The following is a 19,989-nucleotide window of genomic DNA, read 5'->3' as shown; positions in this document are numbered from 1 at the left end:
GCCGTGAGCCTAGGGCGAGCTCGACTCGTTACCTGCCTCTCTTTCCAGGAGAGGAGCGCGCTGCTGCGCAAATGGTACGACTTGATGATTGAGAGTAAAGATGACCTGGCTAAGATAATAACAGCAGAGAATGTGAGTATAACAGGTAAAAAACACACAGACCGTGGGGCTGCTTTGGAGGAGCAGCAGAGTGCCCCATTGCCTTCCATAGCTGTGAGCCCATAACTAAGCCTTGACTCCATTTATATTGCCGTTCAGCTATGGTCRTAAGTGGTTTCAGAAGAAACACCTGCCTGTGCAATTGTCAGTGGAGCAATTCTGATCATTGCGTTAAGTGAAAAAATATTTCTAAACCTTCCTAAAGCCAGTAATGTGCCCAGGTAATCCAGGCATTTACTTAGCATCTCTTGGCTCCAGGTCTATGAAAATTGGTAGTTCGCAATGGTAACATTTATTTTTTTAGAAACATAATGGACTAACATTAAAATCAAACTGAAAACTATCAAAATACTTAGCATACATTTCACCAGTTAGACACGGCATTTTTTAAAATCATTTACTTTAAAAAAGCTTTAGTGCAGGCATTGCACATTAGCTTCTAACTATTAGCTCAATCYGTAATGTTTCAAACATCACTATTTCTTGTGTGTGTAGGGTCCATTCTTTTTATGTCAATAGTACCTAGAAACCCAGCTGATATCAGACCTTCGTTGTGCTTTGTAATGTACAGAAGTGCATGTAAGCCTAAACTGTGGTCTTAATGACATAAATGTTTGTGTTTTATTAGAGTTTCATTGACTTGGAAAAAATTACAGAAAAATTGTAYGCATATACAAGAGGAAACTGATGAAGTACTGTGTTTGTCCTTTAGTGTGTGAAATAAAGATTGGAATAACAGATTTTTCTTTTTATATTGCTTGAGTTTAATGGTTAGATTTTGGTAGTTTATGCCTAATCATACTTGGTAAAGCAAAGTTACTAATCAGAGAGCTAGAAAGGATCAGCACTTACGTCTAGATTTCCAATAAAGATAATGAAAATGCACAAACTTTAATAGGATCAGGGTTGCCTTTCTTGAAGGCTCTTTCTTACTGCAGTTTACCTGTTCCAGCCTTTTAAGGAAAAAGAAACTATCTGACAAGTAATCATTACTGTAATTATAATACTGTTTGTCATGGATGTTCCTTTAAACTCCTGTCCTAACATACAGGACCTTTAGTCTGGCCTCAGTGGTCTCACTAAAATTCCTAATGTTTATGTCTAGTGGGTTATGTCTATACCAGTGTTTTTGTTTGGATCAGAGTAGAATATTAAAACAGGTATCCCAGTTGTGCTCACTTAGCTCACTTTGGTTTGCATCACAGAGCAGTCTGGAATTCACAGACTGGTCTCCTTTAGGTTGAAGGTGTTCTGGAAAATGTTCCGGGAACTCCTCTGTTGTGTTCCAACTGCTAATAGTCATTCAGTCCACTGGACCAGACCCCCCTCCCCCAATATCTCTAACATAAGGGCATATTTTGCCCTATTTCCTGCCTTCAAAATGGTAATACTAGCTAGCTGCAGAGTTTGTAAATAAATGCATTCCACTTTTATTATTTGGTCCCCGTCTAATGTAGGTATAAATCCAGCCACARCAGGCAAATTGTTGACTGTAAAATGAACATACAGTGAAACTGTGTAGCTATTACTTATGAAATACTATCCTTGTTGGGAATTGCAGCATACGTGGATTATAAAACACTTCAGATCAAAAACTCTGAAGTGACTTAAACTTGTTTTTGTTGCTTCAGTCTGCCAACTTAAAGTGTGTCTTCAATCTGATTTAATCAAAGGGAAAACCTCTGAAGGAAGCACAGGGTGAAGTTCTTTATTCAGCCTCATTTCTGGAATGGTTTGCAGAAGAAGCTCGCCGAGTTTATGGTGATGTCATTCCAGCATCTGCAAAAGACAGAAGAATCCTGGCGCTGAAACAGCCAGTAGGAGTGGCAGCTATTATAACCCCAGTAAGCATAGCTGATTTTTCAAATCACATGAACATTTCAGAGTCAGACCGCAGCATGGGGCCTTATGGCTCATCTTGCTACAGAAAGTTTAGTTTCTACCTTGTACTCGCTTCTTCCTGGATTGGCAGTAGTTCCTTGTAATGATCAGAATGAAGCACATTGTGCAAGACTGTTTAAATTATCATGTAACTGGAGAAAGTGTTAGCTATTTGTGTGGAAACAGAGGTGAGGTTTTCCCAAGTTTTATTATACTTTTCTCTCATCCTAGTGGAATTTCCCCAGTGCTATGATTACYCGGAAGGTTGGTGCAGCTCTGGCAGCTGGCTGTACGGTAGTAGTTAAACCTGCAGAGGACACACCATTATCAGCATTAGCTCTTGGAGAGGTAAGCTTTTTTGCTAAGCTTTACATTAGAAGTGGACTGAAGCTGAAAATAAGAATCCACAAATGGGAAGTCAGGTGGGCTTTGAAGATAGCTGCAGCCAAGCTTGTACATTAAGAAAGGACAAGTTGGCTCAGTTGATCCAGAGGTTTTAGTTTATTACTAATCCTTGAGAGTTGCCTGGAATACGGTCAAAAGCCTCAAAGTGAATCTAACCATTTAACTGCCCACAAAACACCTGTTTATCTTTTTGTCAGTTACTTTGAATGACAGCCAACTTAAACAAGAGTGTTGCCGCTCTCTGACACTGTGTCATCTGTTATTAGTTGTGCTGTGCAGCCTGAGTTTCCACTGACAAACAGACTGGTTTCTTTAAAGCGCTAAACAAACATTACCCATTCTTCCTTTACCTGTTCCTCTTACAAAACTTACTGATAAAGCAAATTCTGTGTGTCTGTCATTGCAGCTTGCAAACCAGGCTGGAATTCCAGCAGGAGTGTATAATGTTGTTCCTTGTTCCAGAGAGCAGACACCAGCTGTAGGGGAAGTTTTGTGCACTGATCCTTTGGTAGCCAAAATATCTTTCACTGGCTCCACTGCGACAGGAAAGGTACATGAATGCACAGAATATCTTTGAAGATTGTTACTGTGATTATATTGGAAAGGTAGGGGAAAAACGTGTATTTATGTATACAGCAGTGTTGCTCTTTTCTGGCTGGACACAGTTTGTCCAAATAAGCATGTATTTCTTGAGATACTGTCTCTTTTCTTTAGTATCAGTACTTCTTAGAAGTTTGCCCATGTGCTGCTGGGTAATTGCCTTTTATCAAATTGTAACCTGGCCAGTGCTGTACAAGATACTCTTGTTCCATATTACGTGGTCAGAGCATACTAATAGGAATACTGAAAATGAATCCCAAGAGTACTATTTGGGAACAGCTTCTGTAGTTGAGAGAAAGTGTTAGAGAAGTGAGGCCATTGCTTTGATTGTCTCCTATCAGTCTTGGTCAATAAGCAGTCCTTTTCTTCAGCATCCCTAATGAAATCAGTAATACTGCAGAATGTGGCTAGAGGTAGTAGAATCCTATGGAATGGCCATAGGAGGAATGAAGAACAAGTTTGAGATCAAGGCAGATCTTAGCCCCGCGTTCTGTCAGATCTTGGGAAAATTTCACAAGATTTATCAAGACTTCTGTTATCAAAAAAGAAGTGAACACATAAATGTGAGTGACAGTATCGGTAGGTAGAAGCCTAATCTGAAGTTGATGGAAGTCCTTTTTTTAACCTTTTCTTGGCCTAATTTCATCCCAAGATTTTAATGAAGGAAATTATTGCCTATATTTGTAATGTGAGAAAACATGGTCTAGCATTAGAAGATACAGATTAATTTGACCACAAGAGTTACTTTTCATTCCTTCCATCTGTAAGTTCTGTGGTTCCATAGTTTACATCTGGGAGAGATACAGATTTCTGTCTCCTCTGTTACCTACAGATACTGTTGAAACATGCAGCTGGCACTGTGAAGCGAGTTTCCATGGAGCTTGGAGGACATGCTCCTTTTATAGTGTTCAATAGTGCCAATGTGGACCGTGCAGTTGCCGGAGCCCTTGCTTCTAAATATAGAAACTCAGGGCAGGTAAGAGTAACCTTTTTTTCCCAAGCATTTAGAAAGTGAAAAATTGTACATAGAGTTTAAGCTTTAAATAAGGTATTTTTAAGCTATAAATAAGTTATTTTTTTTTTAGAAAAAGGGAAGCATAAACACTTCATTGTGAAAGGAGAGGTGCTGCACTTGCATCTCTCTGCATTTAAGCCTGTTATCAGACAGCAAGTGTGAATAACGATATTGCAAAATCCTGTGCACTTTTACAAAGGTATGGCACTCAGTTGTTAACACTAGCAATGAGAAGGAAAATGTTCACTAGGATCCCTCCAAAGAGTGTGAGAAGAGATGGGGCATTTTGTCAAATGGGTTACATAATGAGCATTGAATTCATTTGTTGGAGAGTTGGAGCTGGGAAGAGACATTTTCTTGCTTCATTTCTCAGGATTTAGCAATTTCTTAAAATAGTGACTTCCAGTCTAATGATAAATGTTCTATCTGTGAGACTGTATGTTTGATCCCAGTCATTCTTGTGCTCTGAAAGCACTCAGCAGAATTAAGGTGATTGAAATGCCTGGAGACACACCTACCTAGATTTTCCACAGCAAGGAGTTTTAAAAAAGTAGTCAAGTTTCACATGTAAATACATGTGATATTTTGCCTCAAATGTATTTTATTTTTTAAAAAAGAAATTTAATAGCACAGCTTTTCAGAGCAGTCAGCTGTGCAGGGCTGTATGAAGACTGTTCCAGCCTTAGGAGAATTGCATCTAGGAGCTGTGAATGTTAATCATAGAATCATACAATCAGTAGGGTTGGTAGGGGCCTCTGGAGATCAGCCCCCAACCTTCACATCTCTAACCAGTCCCTCTCCTGCTGGACTTTGTCCTTACCAACAGACACCCTTCCTCGTAGGCTCCTCCACCATTTTTGACAACAAGTTATTATCAATGCATTGCAGGAGCCTCCTGGACTATTTGTGCCTTGCTGTGTAGTCCCTCCAGCAGCTGTCAGGGTGGTCAAAGTCCCCCAGGAGAACCAGGGCCTGTGATCGTGAGGCTACCTCCAGCTGTCTGTAGAAGGCCTCATCAACTTTCTCTTCCTGGTCAGGTGGCCTGTAGTAGACACCCACAACAGTGTCCCCCATGTTGGCCTGCCCTTTGATCTTTACCCATAAGCTCTCAACTGCCTCCTCCTCTTCTACCCCTAGGCAGAGCTCGATGCATTCCAGTTGCTTTCTCACATAAAAAGCAACTCCACCACCTCGCCTCCCTGGCCTGTCTCTCCTAAAAAGCACACATCCATCCATGGCAGCATTCCAATCACGTGAGCTATCCCGCCATGTCTCCATGATTGCAAGTTGAAGAACTCCAACTTTGGAGAAAAATCAAGTTTGGGGGGAGATTAGAAGGTCATTTGGTTCAGAAAATGTCTTCTAGTAGTACTTGAATAACACGAAAAGAAAACATAAGACTAGTCTTAGGAAGAAAGGAAAGATAATAGACTGGAAAGTGGACAGGACTGTAGTCAGATACACATTGGACAACATCAAACATACAAGGCATTTCTTGCGCAGGATGTTGCATGGAAGAATAAGGAGCTCTAGAATGTCACAGGTAATGTAGTTGGATAGAAGAGGCAATGTTACATTTGAGAGATTGTAGTAAGATAGGATATGGTCAGATTAAATGGGTAGCACAATTGAGTATGTTACTAGGTCACTGAAAATACATGCAAACAAATTCCAAGAAGAAAACTCAGACTCAGTTAATGAAGCAGTTCAGAAAAAAAAAGACCCTTCACCACCTCCTTCAGTGTGACTTGAAGTTCTATCGGTCAGGGCAGCATTCTGTGGTTTCTAATTAGAGGGTACTTCTTTTTCTTCTTTTGGACAGCCATTGATTCAAATATGAGAGTCCAAAGAGCTCAGAAAACCTTTTTCCAGTATGAGCAACTTTCATTAGCAAGCAGTATGAGCTATTTCACACACATAYTGACAACTTGTTGAAGTTGGATTTCTGAAGCAAGTGGAGCAATGAAAGAAGTGGCAAAACTTGTTAACAGCTTAGGTTTATGGAGAAGAGGCAGGGGACAGATGACTGTAGTAAATCATGTACGTCATGAAAGCCAGAATTAATTCATGAATAGATGAAATACAGTATAAATACTATTTGTTTTACATTTTCATGTTTATTTTCAGACCTGTGTTTGCACAAACCGTTTCCTGGTGCAAAAGGGGATCCATGACAAATTTGTGGAGAAATTTGCTAAAGCCATAGAGAGCGAGCTGCGTGTTGGAAATGGATTTGATGCAAAAACTACCCAGGGGCCATTGATTAATGAAAAAGCAGTGGAGAAGGTACAAATAAAAGATTTCATTTTTGATAGCTTGATTTCCTTTTCATGATCCGTAAAGTAACTTTGTATTTATATTTAGCTTTTTCACACTTGTTTTGTTAGAATGTACTCACAGTGCGGCTGGTTTTCTGGAAGCCTGTCCTGTCCTCCGAGCCCATGTTTATACATACTGGAACAGATGTGGCACTTTTAAAGTATCATTCGCCTACATGCATTAGGGAAAAAGGGATTGTTCTGCCAGGAGCAATTGGTTCTTCCTAATTATCTCTTGGCTATTCTAAAGAGGACTATTTACTGAAACTGGATACGCTGTCAGAGTTGTGTTGGGATTCTCCAGTCCAGAGGTACTTTGAATAAGAACTTATTTGAAGAAAAGTGCGCTTGGCTGGAAAAAGCTAAGTAGAATCATGCATTGAGGTTAGAAATACCAGAGCTCTGGATGTTGGAAATCCCTTGAAACCCATGTGTGGTTTAGGTAATAGATGAGTTGTGACTCCAGGAAACCTATTTTTTTTTTTTTTTTTTGGAACTGTAATAAGTCACATTTTCTATAATACTTTCTTTCACCCTTCCTAAGGTTAAAGATTATTAAATTATGTGGTTCATACTTTCTAATATATTATGGCTTGCTTATATGCAGGCCTGGTTTCATTCCTATTCTATATGAATACTGTCAGATTCCTTCAGTTTATAAAACACTGGAATGTGTAAATATCTAGAGTTATTTGGGAGATAAGTAATTCAATATTTTGATTTGTTTCAAGTATAGGTAAGAAAATGCCTTCCCTTTAGGCATCAAAAAAGTATGCTGTGTTTGTATCATAAATGCCTACATACACACGCACACGAGAACTGTATATAGTCACTTAAGTGCTTTTCAGTTATTTGAAAAAATAGAATTCTAGGTAGAGATTACTACTTTAGTTTTCTCACTACTTGCTTGTCTTTGGATGAACTGTAGATACGGAGGTTCTCAGAGCCATTGGCTTTGCATGTTTTCTGTTCTTATTAGCACATGGGTGGAAAATGTTCTTAACAGTGCCACCTTGAAGGTTTACTTCTGTTACCCATTTGTATGGGCACAGACTGAAACGCAGGAAGTTCCACCTCAATATAAGGAAGAACTTCTTCACTGTGAGAGTGACAGTGGAACAGGTTGCCGAGAGAGGTTGTGGTGTCTCCTTTTCTGGAGATATTCAAGGCCCGCCTGGATGCAACACTGTCTAACATGCTGTAGGTGACCCTGCTGAGCAGGGAGGTTGGACTAGATGATCTCCAGAGGTCCTTTCCAACCTCAACCATTCTGTGATTCTTTAAATGACAGTCATGTACCTCTGTTTTCACAGTCCTTGATCATGGATGTCAGGTGTAATTCTCAGTCCTGCAGACTGTTTGTACGTGTTAGATATACTCTTTACATTCCACTTGAAAAGTTGCATCTTTCATCTCTAGGTGACTGGGGCCATACTCATAATTTATTCCTCTGAAATAATGTCCAAGTGAGAGAAATTAAAATTCAAGAGAAATTTTAAATAACATTACAAATGGTCTTCTACAAAGTCTTCTCTTGAAAATTTTCTATTTAATACTGGGGAGTTGTGTTTCTTCTGTGTAAAATTACTACTGTACATTCTTAAAAATTAGCTTTGAGTTTTTATTTTGCATACCTCAGGTAGAGAGACACATTAGTGATGCAGTTTCTCAAGGAGCATCCATTGTGACTGGAGGGAAACGACACAGCTTGGGGAAGAACTTCTTTGAGCCAACATTACTTAGTAACGTTACAACAAAAATGCTTTGCACCCAAGAAGAGACATTTGGTCCTTTAGCACCAGTTATCAAGTAAGATTATTCATTTTCTAGATTAAAAATAGCAATAGAAGACCAGTTAAAGATTATTTTAGGTAAAAAATATTTTAATCAGTATTTGCTGAAAGATACTTCTGTAAGATCACAGTGGTCTTGTAGTAGGACTGGGGTGCACACATGAAAACTTACGTTGGATATCTGGTTAGTTTGTTTTTCTCTTTTGAGCTAATTTTAGTATTGTTGCAGCTTTTCAAAAACGATTCTTTTAAGCCGCGTTAGCAGTTATGCAAGGGAGGATAGCAGCAAAACCTCTCTCCGTTTCATCCTTTTTGAAATGAAGTGTGAGGCAGGACCCAGTAATTTGTCATGTGACTTGTTAGTCATAAGTCTTTCTGACCAAGGATGAGTTAACTCTCTTAGCTCCTTAAAACAATCTCCACCTCCATCCACAGCAACTGACTGTAATGGGTTCCAACTAGAGGAACATGTTATCATCTCTCATAGTTGAACGTGCTCGTGTAGGCGGGGAAATTGGTGGGCTAACCCATGACAGGTAAATATTCTACTAAATTACAGTATCTAAGGAGGGTGAAGACAATCCTAACTACCTAACTGCAGTTAAAATTAACAGAAGTGGTAGAAGATCTATTGCTTCAAAACAAAAATTAAATCAGATGTTGAAAATACACTTTGGGGAAGAAATGCTCATTATATTTCTGATAAAGTTGCATCTCAGTAGTAAGTCAACAAGATGGCATTTGAACTGTAAACCTCATTTCTATTTTTTTCTATATATCAACAGGTTTGAGACTGAGGAAGAAGCTATTGCTATTGCAAATGCAGCCAATGTGGGTTTGGCAGGTATGCTTCTCAAACAGATGAATATATTTCTGTGTTTTTACAAACTTTAGAGCTTCATTTAAGGGGAGGAGAATTTTTAATGAAGTGACAGACATAATTTCAATAAGTAGATTTTCCTCAGTCTTCTGCAGTTGTTCCTTCTGACTTTATTTTAACTCCTGTATGTCTGTGTGTGCATGACAGGATATTTCTACTCTCAAGATCCAGCTCAGATCTGGAGAGTTGCAGAGCAGCTGGAAGTTGGAATGGTTGGTGTCAATGAAGGCATAATCTCCTCAGTGGAGAGTCCTTTCGGTGGAGTAAAACAGTCTGGCTTAGGACGAGAGGGTTCAAAATATGGCATTGACGAATACCTAGAAATAAAATACGTCTGCTTTGGAGGCTTATAAAATTTTTCAAAAAGCACAATCCCCAAAAGCTTGGAAAATAGTGCTGTAATTTTAATAAGCTTGTAGAGCCAGGAGTATGTATGAATGCACCTTTTACCTTCTGTAAAAATCAGTAATCCTGTTGTGTGAATTATGTGCAGAGGTGTTTACTATATTCTGTGCTGCCATATATTTTTACATGCTCTGTGTTTATACATTCAAGTTTTCAGTGTGTCTGTTATGTCATGTAAGGAGCAGGGAAGAATACACGTCTAGTATTTGTAGATTACCCCTGTATAAGTGGGAAGGACTTGGAGACTTGTGCATAACGAAAATAGATCATCATAAGTCATGTAAAGGAAGAAATAGACCACCTTTTTCTGCTCTAATGTTTGAGTGTGTGTAGAACACGGGGAAATGGTGGGGAGGGTAGTCTACTTTTAGAGTTTTGTGCAAATAATGACATTTTCTAATGCAGTTTTATAACCCTTTTTTAGAAGCAGTAGTTTTGTTTTTATTTTGTTAATTTGTGGGAGAAGCTGATGCTCATGAAAGGTGGGGAATTGCTTTTAGCTACAGCTAAACATCYTTGCAGACAAACACAGCTCTGCCAGTGCACATTGATGCCAACTGCGGAGGTGTTCAGCTTTGGGCTTGTCCTTGGCAGAGAGCTCTTAACAGCTTGGAAGTTCAGACTCAAATAGGGCCTCGGCTGGTATGTATGTGAGCCCCAGCAGGCCCAGGAGAACAGCAGTGCAGTATACAGAGATGCTGCCTTAGTAGGCAGTTGGAGGAGGGTGCAATGTTTATTTGCAGGAATAACTTGCAGAACTGCAAGGAAACATAAGGGCTCTCTGATAAGTCCCGAGTGGTGACATAATGATATACTTAAATTCCCTTCTGTGAAATGAATGTGACTGTTCTCGGGAAGAAAGTAAGTCATTGATGTAAATGTTGCTCCATGTCTGAGGAATGTTACTCTCTACTTCCAAAGAACATAAGCAGATGGCTCTTTTTTTCTGGGCTTTGTGCCTTAAATTGGATTCATTGTCATACAGCCAAATGTCCATTAGGGAGGGAAGGTTTAAAAACCTTTAAAATTGGCTATTTTGTGGGCTAATCAAGATTTAAACATACATGATTAGCGGTGAGGTTTTTCTTGGTTTGGGTTTTTTTTTTTTTAACATATCATGTCATTAGTTTAACTATTGTCTTTAAAAGACAATGCAGTTTCCTTAATGTGAAATAAACAATGATGTTTAAACATTATTTCAATAGCAGTAAGAAGAAGCACTTTTTTAAAAAAAATGTGCAGTGTTAATTTGGTACATAAACCAGCATTACAGGGGTGAAAGGTAAGACATCTTATTTCCTGTGTTGGTTAACTTCTATCTGGTGATGCTTTACTAATTAATTATTAAAAATAAATAAAAGGCAGAAGAGCCTGCACACTAATGAATGTACCCTATGAAATAGGCTATTTTAAGGCGGCAAAAAAAAAAGTAGCTAGGCAAAAAGGTGCCATAAGATGCAACTTGGCAAAGTGGGGAAGCAAGCCAAAGTAGCGTTTTATGGGTTTTTTTAAAGCGCACATAAGGTAGCAGTGACTGCTACTCACTATTTCTACTTTTTTTAATGGTTATGTTGGTTCAACGATTCAGACCTTTGTCAGTAAAATGTCTGTGCATCATGCCAAATGAAGGGCAGGTAAAGGACACTGACTGTCTTTCAGAAATTCTTAATGCGCTACAGCTGTGGATTTAAGATAGCAAGGACTTAATGGTGTTATCAGCTGCRGCATGTGGTTGTTGTCAGGATCAAAAAAAGATGGCCTATTTCTATACTAGCAACAAGAAATTTTCTTCTAGCCAACTTTTAAACTCGCACTACTGAGCACACAAGGTGCCTGATTTGGGGGAAATGATGTCGTTTGGCACCTTAGCTGTTACTACTTGTTTATTTCTTACTGGAAAGAATAAGTAGACAAAATAAAGTTGTAACTTGCATGGGTACCACAATGCAGTGATGCAGGCACTTGTGTAGCCTGGTGAAGTAGCTACAACTTAAATTGCACACACTTTAATGTTACCTCATTAACTGTTGTATGAAAGTACAGTCTTAATATACATGTAGGTAGAGGATAAGTTCTTTAGCCTTTACTCTTCATTTGTGGCAAAACTATTGATCTGATGCATTGGTGCATTTAACAGTGCTATTCTCAGAAGAGACACCAAGATTTTAAAATCAGTGAGTAAATGTTTACCTTTCTCCACCACAAAATATCTGTTACTATGCCTGATAACAAGCACAAACCATAGTTTAAATTTAACTAAGGTAAACTTTAAAAATATCTTTGTCTAGATTGGATTCTGGCAGTTTCCTTGTTTAGATAAGGTCTGCATCAGCACAGAATAATCTTAAGTTGTATCTATAGCAAAAGCTGTGATTCTTTAACAAAGGATATACTTGAATTCTTAAACTTCATTTATGGTAAGATATTTGTGATAGTTCAGCAATTTCTGAGTATTAGAACTGATTGAAAAATGTGTCAGTTAATAAATAACTTACACRAAAGCATTGGATTCTGTTGTTTATTACCTTATTCAATATTGAATTGATAAAACTGACAGCAACCACATAGGGTTCAGTCCGTTGGATTTGCACAGAGTTCTTTCATCAGCCAGCTTAAGCACTGAAATAACACTCTTCAGCATCCAGGCATTCTTTATACTTAAGATTTTGGTTATCCTTACTATAATCCCTTCGTTCTAAAGTAAGGGAGCAGTCTACTTTTGACATATTGTATGCTGTCAGTCATTTCACATGCAAATCTTTTATGTTGAATTAAACAACTTACCACACGGGAAAGGCTTTGTGGACCACAGGATACCTGTCCCTGCTTTCAGGATATGGATACCTGTGTAATTGTCTACATAATAAATTAAGATTTAAAATGGATTTTAGGCGATGTTTTTATTTTCATTGAGTAAAGACAGCTTTGAACTCTTAGAAATAATCTTCTAATTTTCAACTTATTCATGGTCAATTTCCATCTCATTTTCTTTCATCATCATCATCTAAACAGCTGTCATTTGATCCTACTGTACTTGTTGAATTAGTTTGTCCTCTCAGCATAATAAACAGAGAAATAACTGCTTGCCTGGTCTGCTAGAGATTAAGGTTAGCATTTTTAGCTTAAAGAGGCAGAAATTCATCACCAACCGTAGTGCTTTTTCAGGAAGCCACTGTAGGTGATACTTGCCCACTGGTACACTAAGCTGGCAAACCTACCTTCAGTGAGGGAAGGAAGCCCTTGGTCTTGGTAACTGATCCAGGAGGGATGATGAAAGGTGCTCAGAGCTGCTGAGGAGTATTTCAAGTTTGGCAGCTATCTCAGCACTTCATTTTTTAGGATGCAGCAGACCCAGCAGACTGTACTTCATTATCTCTGTTCGCCTAGATTGCTGCATCTAAGGAAAAGTTTAAGCAGGGTAGAGTTCTGCTGCATATCAGTTTCTTAGAATAGTTTTTTAGGATGCATTATACACTTCTATGCTTTTCACAGCACACAAAGGGCAGTTTAAATCATTTATGTAGACTATAATAGTTCATACTTTTCTTAAAACTCATCAGACATACGTCGCTGGGAGTCTGATAATCCTGCAAGCAAAAAGAGTTCTCCAGAGTTTGACTTGGGACCAAAGTATCCATCTCGCTGTAACTGGCACCTTGTATGGATAAGTGGTCATGAGGGAGAGCCCTTTGCCCTAGCCCTGCATCTTACAGAGAGCCTGAAATGGCTTAAGGGACAAGATGCAAGTTTGGTGTTCAGAAGCTCTATGTTAAATTCTAGCACTTGTTTGAAGCGTTTTCCCTGTTAGACCTCTCTACTTAGGGCTTTCCAAGACACTGGAAGCTACTGTGAGCATTTACTAGATAGTTTATTTGCTTTATTTAGGCAATTGTGCTAAGTAACCACAAAAGTGGTTCAGGAATCACTGCCTCCTCCACTTAATATTCTACAGGCTTGTATCGACCTACTTAATAAGAGAGAGGGTACTGCTAACACCAAACTGTACAATGCAAAAACATTGTAAGGTGAAAGCCATATGTCCAGATACACTTGCATGGCTTTAACACTGTATTTTTCCTTACATAAGACGACCTGCATCTCATAGTACCATGAACTTCACACACACTCAGACATGAATTTTTCTTTTCCAGTTCAGAAACTGAGGCAGCATAACCTGTCCTTAATTTACAGTGGTATCTTGGGTTATGTTAAATACCAGCTTCTTTGATTCCTACAAAGCAGTCATCACACTTGCAAACACTCAGGTACTCGATGTGCCATAAAGCAAAACACAAAACTTGTGAAACCACCACACTTGGCTTTCCAAGCATAACAACTGGTGAATATTTGTGGACAGTCAATTAAATCAAGGAAAAGCCAGCATATGAAAACTCTTACTGCAAACTGCAGTAAGAATTTGTTTCTGCTCTCTTACCTGGTTTACTGAACTATGTTACTTCAAGATTTAACAAAAAAAGAAAAAACAAAAACCAAAAAACAAACCAACCTACTTTGGTGTTGTCAACAGGAAGGCAGATATTAGACAACTTTTAGGTTAGCGTATAGATATAAGCAGTGTTATACAATGTATTTATTATCCTGACCTGAGTGTTGAGTCCAGTTCAGAGTAACACCACATACAAAAGAGTACCTGACAACCTCCTACAAGGAAAGGCAAAACTTTATTAATAGGATTACATAAATGTAATACTTTTTCAGCTCAGAAATGGTTCTAGTTACAATACATTATAATTTGCAATAAATAAACAGATTCCTTTATAAATTCTGCAATAGCTCACCCATCCACCCACAGGGAGAAGTGCTTCCATACAGAGGCAAACTACTGATGTGTGGCTCATCTGCACTGGATTCGTTGCCTGTGCAAAACAAAGTGCTTTTTTCTTCCCCCCCCCCACCTTCTATTTCTAACTTTTAAGGTTTGCTCCCTTGCCATGGGGAGTTCAGGACCTAAAAGTCATATTAAAGGGGCTGTCCTTTGCTACAGAGCTATGGAACTAGTATTCTGGTTATGGATCAATGATACCTGATATTAAGAAACTCCAATCCACCCAGTCTAGCCCACTTACCTTCAAAATAAGTATTTACTTCCCTCCAACCTCACATAAATGGCTCAGAAATTTAAAATAGTTGGCATTTTATCACTATCACCCCCAAAGCTCAAGTAGCTACAATCCATTATCAGTATACTGAGGGGCAAAACTAGTTCCGCTTTAGGCTATAAACCAGGCAATAGGAAATTTGCCTAAATGGTGCCCCAGGAACTCATCTGCTTCAAGAATATCAGAGCTGTCTAAGGGAAGTTAAAATTCAGCATAGAGAAGATACACACAGTGTTAAGTCCCCTGTATGTATGTGCACTTCTGTTTGCCCACAACAGATAAAAGAAGAAAAGGAAAAACTAGCATCACAGAAGCAAACATATCTGATAGCACAAAACAAACACTTGAAGAGAAGCTGTATAATCTGATGCATCTAGCAGGAGGCCGCTAGTGCTCCCTTTGCCTAATTGGATGCAGTTTAAAATGTATTCTTATACACAACGCAAGCATACCTTTTTTTTGCCCCCTCCCCAAATATGCAGTCCTCTACAACTAGACCATTCACATTGTACTTGAATTTCTCAGCGACCTACTCGATACAAAAAGTTGAACCAGAGGACAGATGTTTTGAATTTGGTTTTTAGACTTGCCTAGGTAAAGTTCATACTCTACTGCTACAGCCTTTTGGTTAAGGAATTTAAAAAGACAAGCTGATGACCTACCTATTCACTGCAAGGCAATTTTGCACTGCATATATAAGCAATGTTGAGTGACAAACCTATTTAATGCCTTGGGCAGGAATGACAACAAAGCTTTTCCTAAATACACTTCTTGCTTAAACATGTAAACAAAAGCTGCCTATTACATGGCTGGCCAATTCCTCCTTGGCATCTATAAATGTAAAACTAAGATGCAGGTGAAAACTCAGTGCTTACACCAAGAACATGAAGCACTAAGTATCAGCACACTGTTCACCTTGTAAGTGAGATAATATCTTAGCAATGCCAAATTGAATTTAGTCTGCTTTTTCAACGAACTCTTTGAGGTTTACACGATACAAACTGCATCTGATCTCTGCTTTTCTGCAAAAAAATTCCCATCCATATTTCACAAAGCAGCTGCCAGCACTTACTGTACACAAATGAAAACACAGTACATAAGTAAACGTGAGGACTGAGAACCTGCTTAACAGAAATCCAGCAGCAGTTCTTAATTCTGCCATTGCATTTGCATCGTAACAGTTAACATTCTTGCCCTTTCATTCTGGAGGACCTGACAGATCATGTTGCTACAAGAAAGCAACATTTCTAGAAATAGAAGTTATACTAATTCAAGATACAAGGCTTGCTATATTCAGTCCTAAATTACTGACAAAATCATGTTTGGCCAAGTGATGCTAACATCTGATATCACAAATTCACAGAGCCAGAAACTATTTATTTTCAACTTCTTTGCAAGTTTCACATTAATAGCAAGCTTGATATTACGTAAGAACAACTATTTTAAGATTATCTCCATCCTGTTTTCCTTTTCCTTCCAAGTAGACAGAAAAAGCAAACCAGCAGAATTAGAAGCAACTCAAAAATCTGGGCAATATTCAGTATTCAAAACCTAACCAAAATGTTGCTAGCCATAAAAGTGTCAGTGTCATCTGAGAGAGAACTCAGTAAGCAGTCAACTTCCACTTGCTAAGGCCTCATGCAACAACAAATTGGTCTAATCTTTCTTTCTTACTAGAGTGAGAAACACCCAGGCAAACTATGCAGACAGTCTCATGGCACATGAACTTGCCACTGATTGGAAGATCTGAGCCCACAACGTGCGTGAGCTGAGATGACACCAGGAATTCTGCAGCATCGAGAGCAGGTTTGAGAAAACTGAAGTTTTGTCTTACTAGACAATCACATTCTTTAGTCTGAAGAATGATGTTTGTGGTTTAATTCAAGTTCCTAGGCTTCAACATCAGGCTTTAAAAATGTGAAATAAAATCAATGCATGTAAGTGACCAACTTCACAAATCAAAGGATGCTGCTGACTGCACCGATACGTGCTACAAGTTCATAAAAGAAAGGCACTGCATACAGTATTCAACAGAAGCATTTATGGCAGCATGACTGATAGACAACTATAGTTGATCATATAATTTCTGTTCTTGAATGTGCACATTTCCAAGAGTGTATGTAACTCCTGTTAGAACATTCTGAGAACATATACAAAATAGATTAAGCTTAAAATTTGGATTAAAAAAAGAGAAAAAAAAATCAGTCTATTTCGGGTGGGCCTTAACTTTCTTCAGGAATGCTTCAAAGTGAACTTTGCATTATTGTGCTAATATATCTACCGCAGATATTGAAAGTGATCAAAAGTTGACCTGTTACTTTTATTGGCTGAGCTGAAAAAAAAAAAAAATCAAGGGGGAGATAAAGTAGATTTCTTTCAATAAATATTCTAAAAATATCTACATACAGAGTTAAATTTTTTCTTCTAAGTAAAACAAATCATACCATCTACACCGCATCTTGCTAGAGGGCATGGGAAAACAAGGAGAACAATTGCTTTATCCCATGTTTAGCTCTTCACAGCCTCTGCCCACCACTATGGTTCCTGTAGCCAAACTCAGCTCTCCAGTAAAGCACAGCACTGGGCACAGGATAAACAGTGCAGCATTAACACACTTACGACAGCTGCTGGCTGCATTTGGGAATCAAAGGTGTGAAATCAGGGTGAATACAAACCACAAGCACGCCACATTGCTGCAGCTTCTGAGTACCAAATCCTTCCAACCTCGCTAGTTCTTCACATGTTTGCACAATTGCATTAACAAAGGAGAAGCACAAAAGCCACGATGTTCAATCCAACCACTTTTGTGGCTGCTTTCCGCAAAAGGGTAGGAAAAGCAACAAAATTCTCCATCGAACTATTCCCTGTGATGGCAGTTGGATATGCCCTCTCCCCCTCAACCCTTCTAATCTCTCCTCACAATCTCTGCACAGATAGCATACTGCTCTAACCTTATCCATTAATAGGTTCTCTCTCTCTCTCTCTTTTTTTTTTTCCTCTGAAATGGTCCCAAAGAGTTGTGTTTTCCCCACCAGAACACATCATTCTTCCAGCTCAGCCCATCCCTGCAACGTCAGGATGCTCAGAAAAGGCTGGCATAGTGGCCAGAAAGCACCACAGATATCCCTATAGGCAGTGAGGCCTACATACAACCTGCATCTTCAGTGTGGGATTTCAAGAACAGTTCTGGGGACATGGCTTTAGAGTCTAACGAGCCAGCCACAGAGAAGTTATCTAGATCATGAGCAAGAGCAGCAATATCAGGACTCAAATACTCCTACCCTTTCTGAACACCTCAAGGGCGAACACTTTCTGGGCCAACATACCTACCTATTGAATAACTACAGAAGGAAAAAAGCAATCTAATGTTCAAGCTAGTATATTCTTCACTCCCAGGTCCCATGGTGGAGGAGACAAGTGTTGAATCTCCTGCTCCATATAGGGTGCTTTGCCACAATCATGTTACTTCGCAAAGACCTTGCACATTCTGCTTTAACTGAGAGCTAAGGCTGACAGATTTAAACTCATCTCAGCTGAGCCTCAGTCTTACAAAGTTCTGAGCTCCTTCAAAGCACACTCTAAACAAAAGGCTATTTAAGATGCTCAAAACATTTCAGAAGGCACATCATGCTGATTCCTCCCTGTCCCTCTGCTGCAGGTTACTTGCTGGCCATGACAGACTCCAGAGTGAGCAGAAGCACCTTCATCATTACAGAGGCAACCTAAGGCTGGACTTCCCTGAAGACACTGAATTTCCTCTGCAAGTGCAGGGAACACTGCATCATGCAGGACACAGATGTATCATATTARTTCACAGCTGATTAAGTGCAACTGCTAAATTGAAAACTTTCTTTAAAAAACAAAGACATTTCCATCTGATGAGTGCTACCCTACAACAGGAAGTCACAAGACGTACTCAGAGATAAATACAATACACTAAAAATGCTCCCTCTTTGTGCACCTGCCTTGAAAACTGAATGATGGAGTCTGTAGTCACACATTCCTCTCTACAGATGTAAGGGAAATTATGTATATTGGCTTTAGCTGTTTCAGGTCAGCTTCATAATCACACTGCTCCTTTGAGAAAGGGATAGGAGCACAGGACACAATTTATATATCTCAAAGTCATTGTTGTTAGTAGCATAACAGTCCTGGCTAATCTTGTAGCAGTAACGCACTGTTTGAACACAGGAGAGAAGGCCTTCTGAAGTTTAGACAAACATTCAGTACTGAACATGCAAGAAATAAAATGTGCTTTTCCTTGTCCCTATAGTGGTGACAACAGGAGTTAGTTGTCCATCTAATCCTCTCTTTCCCTCCCTCCAGTGTGCTACAAATTTACCCTTTCATCTGCAATTAGTTAGTATTTTAGGAAGCTTTTGATTCCRGACAAAGCAGTGGACCAACTTTTTTGGATGTGTTGGACCAGCGTGCCCTGTGCTTTTACCCTCATTCAGTTATCTATCTTTGGAGCTGTAGTTGAAGGAAACTCCATTTCTGATGGATCCATTCATGAGAGTTTTGGGATTCTCCCTTTCAATCCTTTCTCTGCTGAAGATAGTGTCCTGATCACTGTCAAACTCTGATTCAGAGACCATCAGACTGGAGTTGTGTTCTGTACTTCTGTGTTTTATACCTGACAATAAACAAGCAAAACAAGGTCATTAGAAATACTTAGTTTTATTTACAATTTAAACATTAACTGCTCTCTGTGACATGCAAAACATAGAAAATATCCTCAGCTGTCCAGCATAACAACCTGCCACCACCCATATCAAAGACTGGCTTCATAGGTACCAATACTGTTAGCYGGATACTCTTCTAATCTCACTGCAGGCCCATCAGTTTATAGCTCTGAAATGTGAATATGTGTATTTAAATTAGGGACAATTAGAGGATTTCAGCACACAGCTAACCCCCTTCTAGTAGCTTGAATCTAGAAATTAATCTRTTCATACAACTATCTGACTCAAGTGACTGACAGCGAAAGGTCATAGTTTCTACAGAGGTGTTACTTCTTTCTTTTTAGGATAGCAGTTACTCAGGATGATTTTCTTCCACTGTATTCCAATATTTCCCCTGCTAAACTAATTGAAACTAAGATAAATCAACAAATGTATGAATAGAGAGTAGTGGCCCAGTCCACCGATGTTTAATAGGCCACTTATGAACCAGGGGGAATTGCTATGTACCAATCAAAACAATAGCTCTAAATTTAAGGAGGTGTTTACACAGAGAAAGTCTGTGGGACAGCTAGATGTTTTAAAATGAACAAAAAAGCAGTGGCTGAGCCCAGGACCTAAAGCAAGAAGTGGAGTAGATCACTCYCCATCATTTCACCATCTATGCTTGCCTCTATCTTCTCCATCCTTGTTGTCCTGCTTCTGGACTTCTCTAAACCACAGGTATCAAT

General features: G+C 39.0%; 2 protein-coding genes across 3 annotated transcripts in view; one reads left to right on the top strand and one right to left on the bottom strand.

The window, feature by feature from the left end:
- Window positions 1-39: 39 nt before the first annotated feature.
- On the top strand, window positions 40-11,957 carry ALDH5A1 (aldehyde dehydrogenase 5 family member A1). The gene is made up of 9 exons (XM_085310023.1): window positions 40-132; window positions 1,833-2,003; window positions 2,272-2,388; window positions 2,852-2,995; window positions 3,878-4,021; window positions 6,188-6,346; window positions 8,018-8,187; window positions 8,957-9,015; window positions 9,199-11,957. Exons 1-9 carry the CDS (start codon window positions 85-87, stop codon window positions 9,402-9,404), a joined length of 1,218 nt encoding a protein of 405 aa, XP_085166149.1. The 5' UTR covers window positions 40-84; the 3' UTR covers window positions 9,405-11,957.
- A 2,162-nt stretch (window positions 11,958-14,119) lies between these two features.
- Window positions 14,120-19,989, bottom strand: part of KIAA0319 (KIAA0319 ortholog) — a 49,673-nt gene continuing 43,803 nt past the window's right edge. For both annotated transcript variants that reach the window (XM_085310021.1, XM_085310022.1), the window contains exon 21: window positions 14,120-19,212. In XM_085310021.1, coding sequence (XP_085166147.1) covers window positions 19,034-19,212 — 179 coding nt within the window. In that variant the 3' untranslated portion in view covers window positions 14,120-19,033. The remainder of the gene's footprint in view (window positions 19,213-19,989) is intronic.

Source organism: Rhea americana, unplaced genomic scaffold (genome assembly GCF_003343005.1).
Source record: "Rhea americana isolate MKP2758 unplaced genomic scaffold, rheAme1 scaffold_31, whole genome shotgun sequence".
Taxonomy (NCBI): Eukaryota; Metazoa; Chordata; class Aves; order Rheiformes; family Rheidae; genus Rhea; species Rhea americana.
This window is presented reverse-complemented; position numbering and strand designations above follow the sequence as displayed.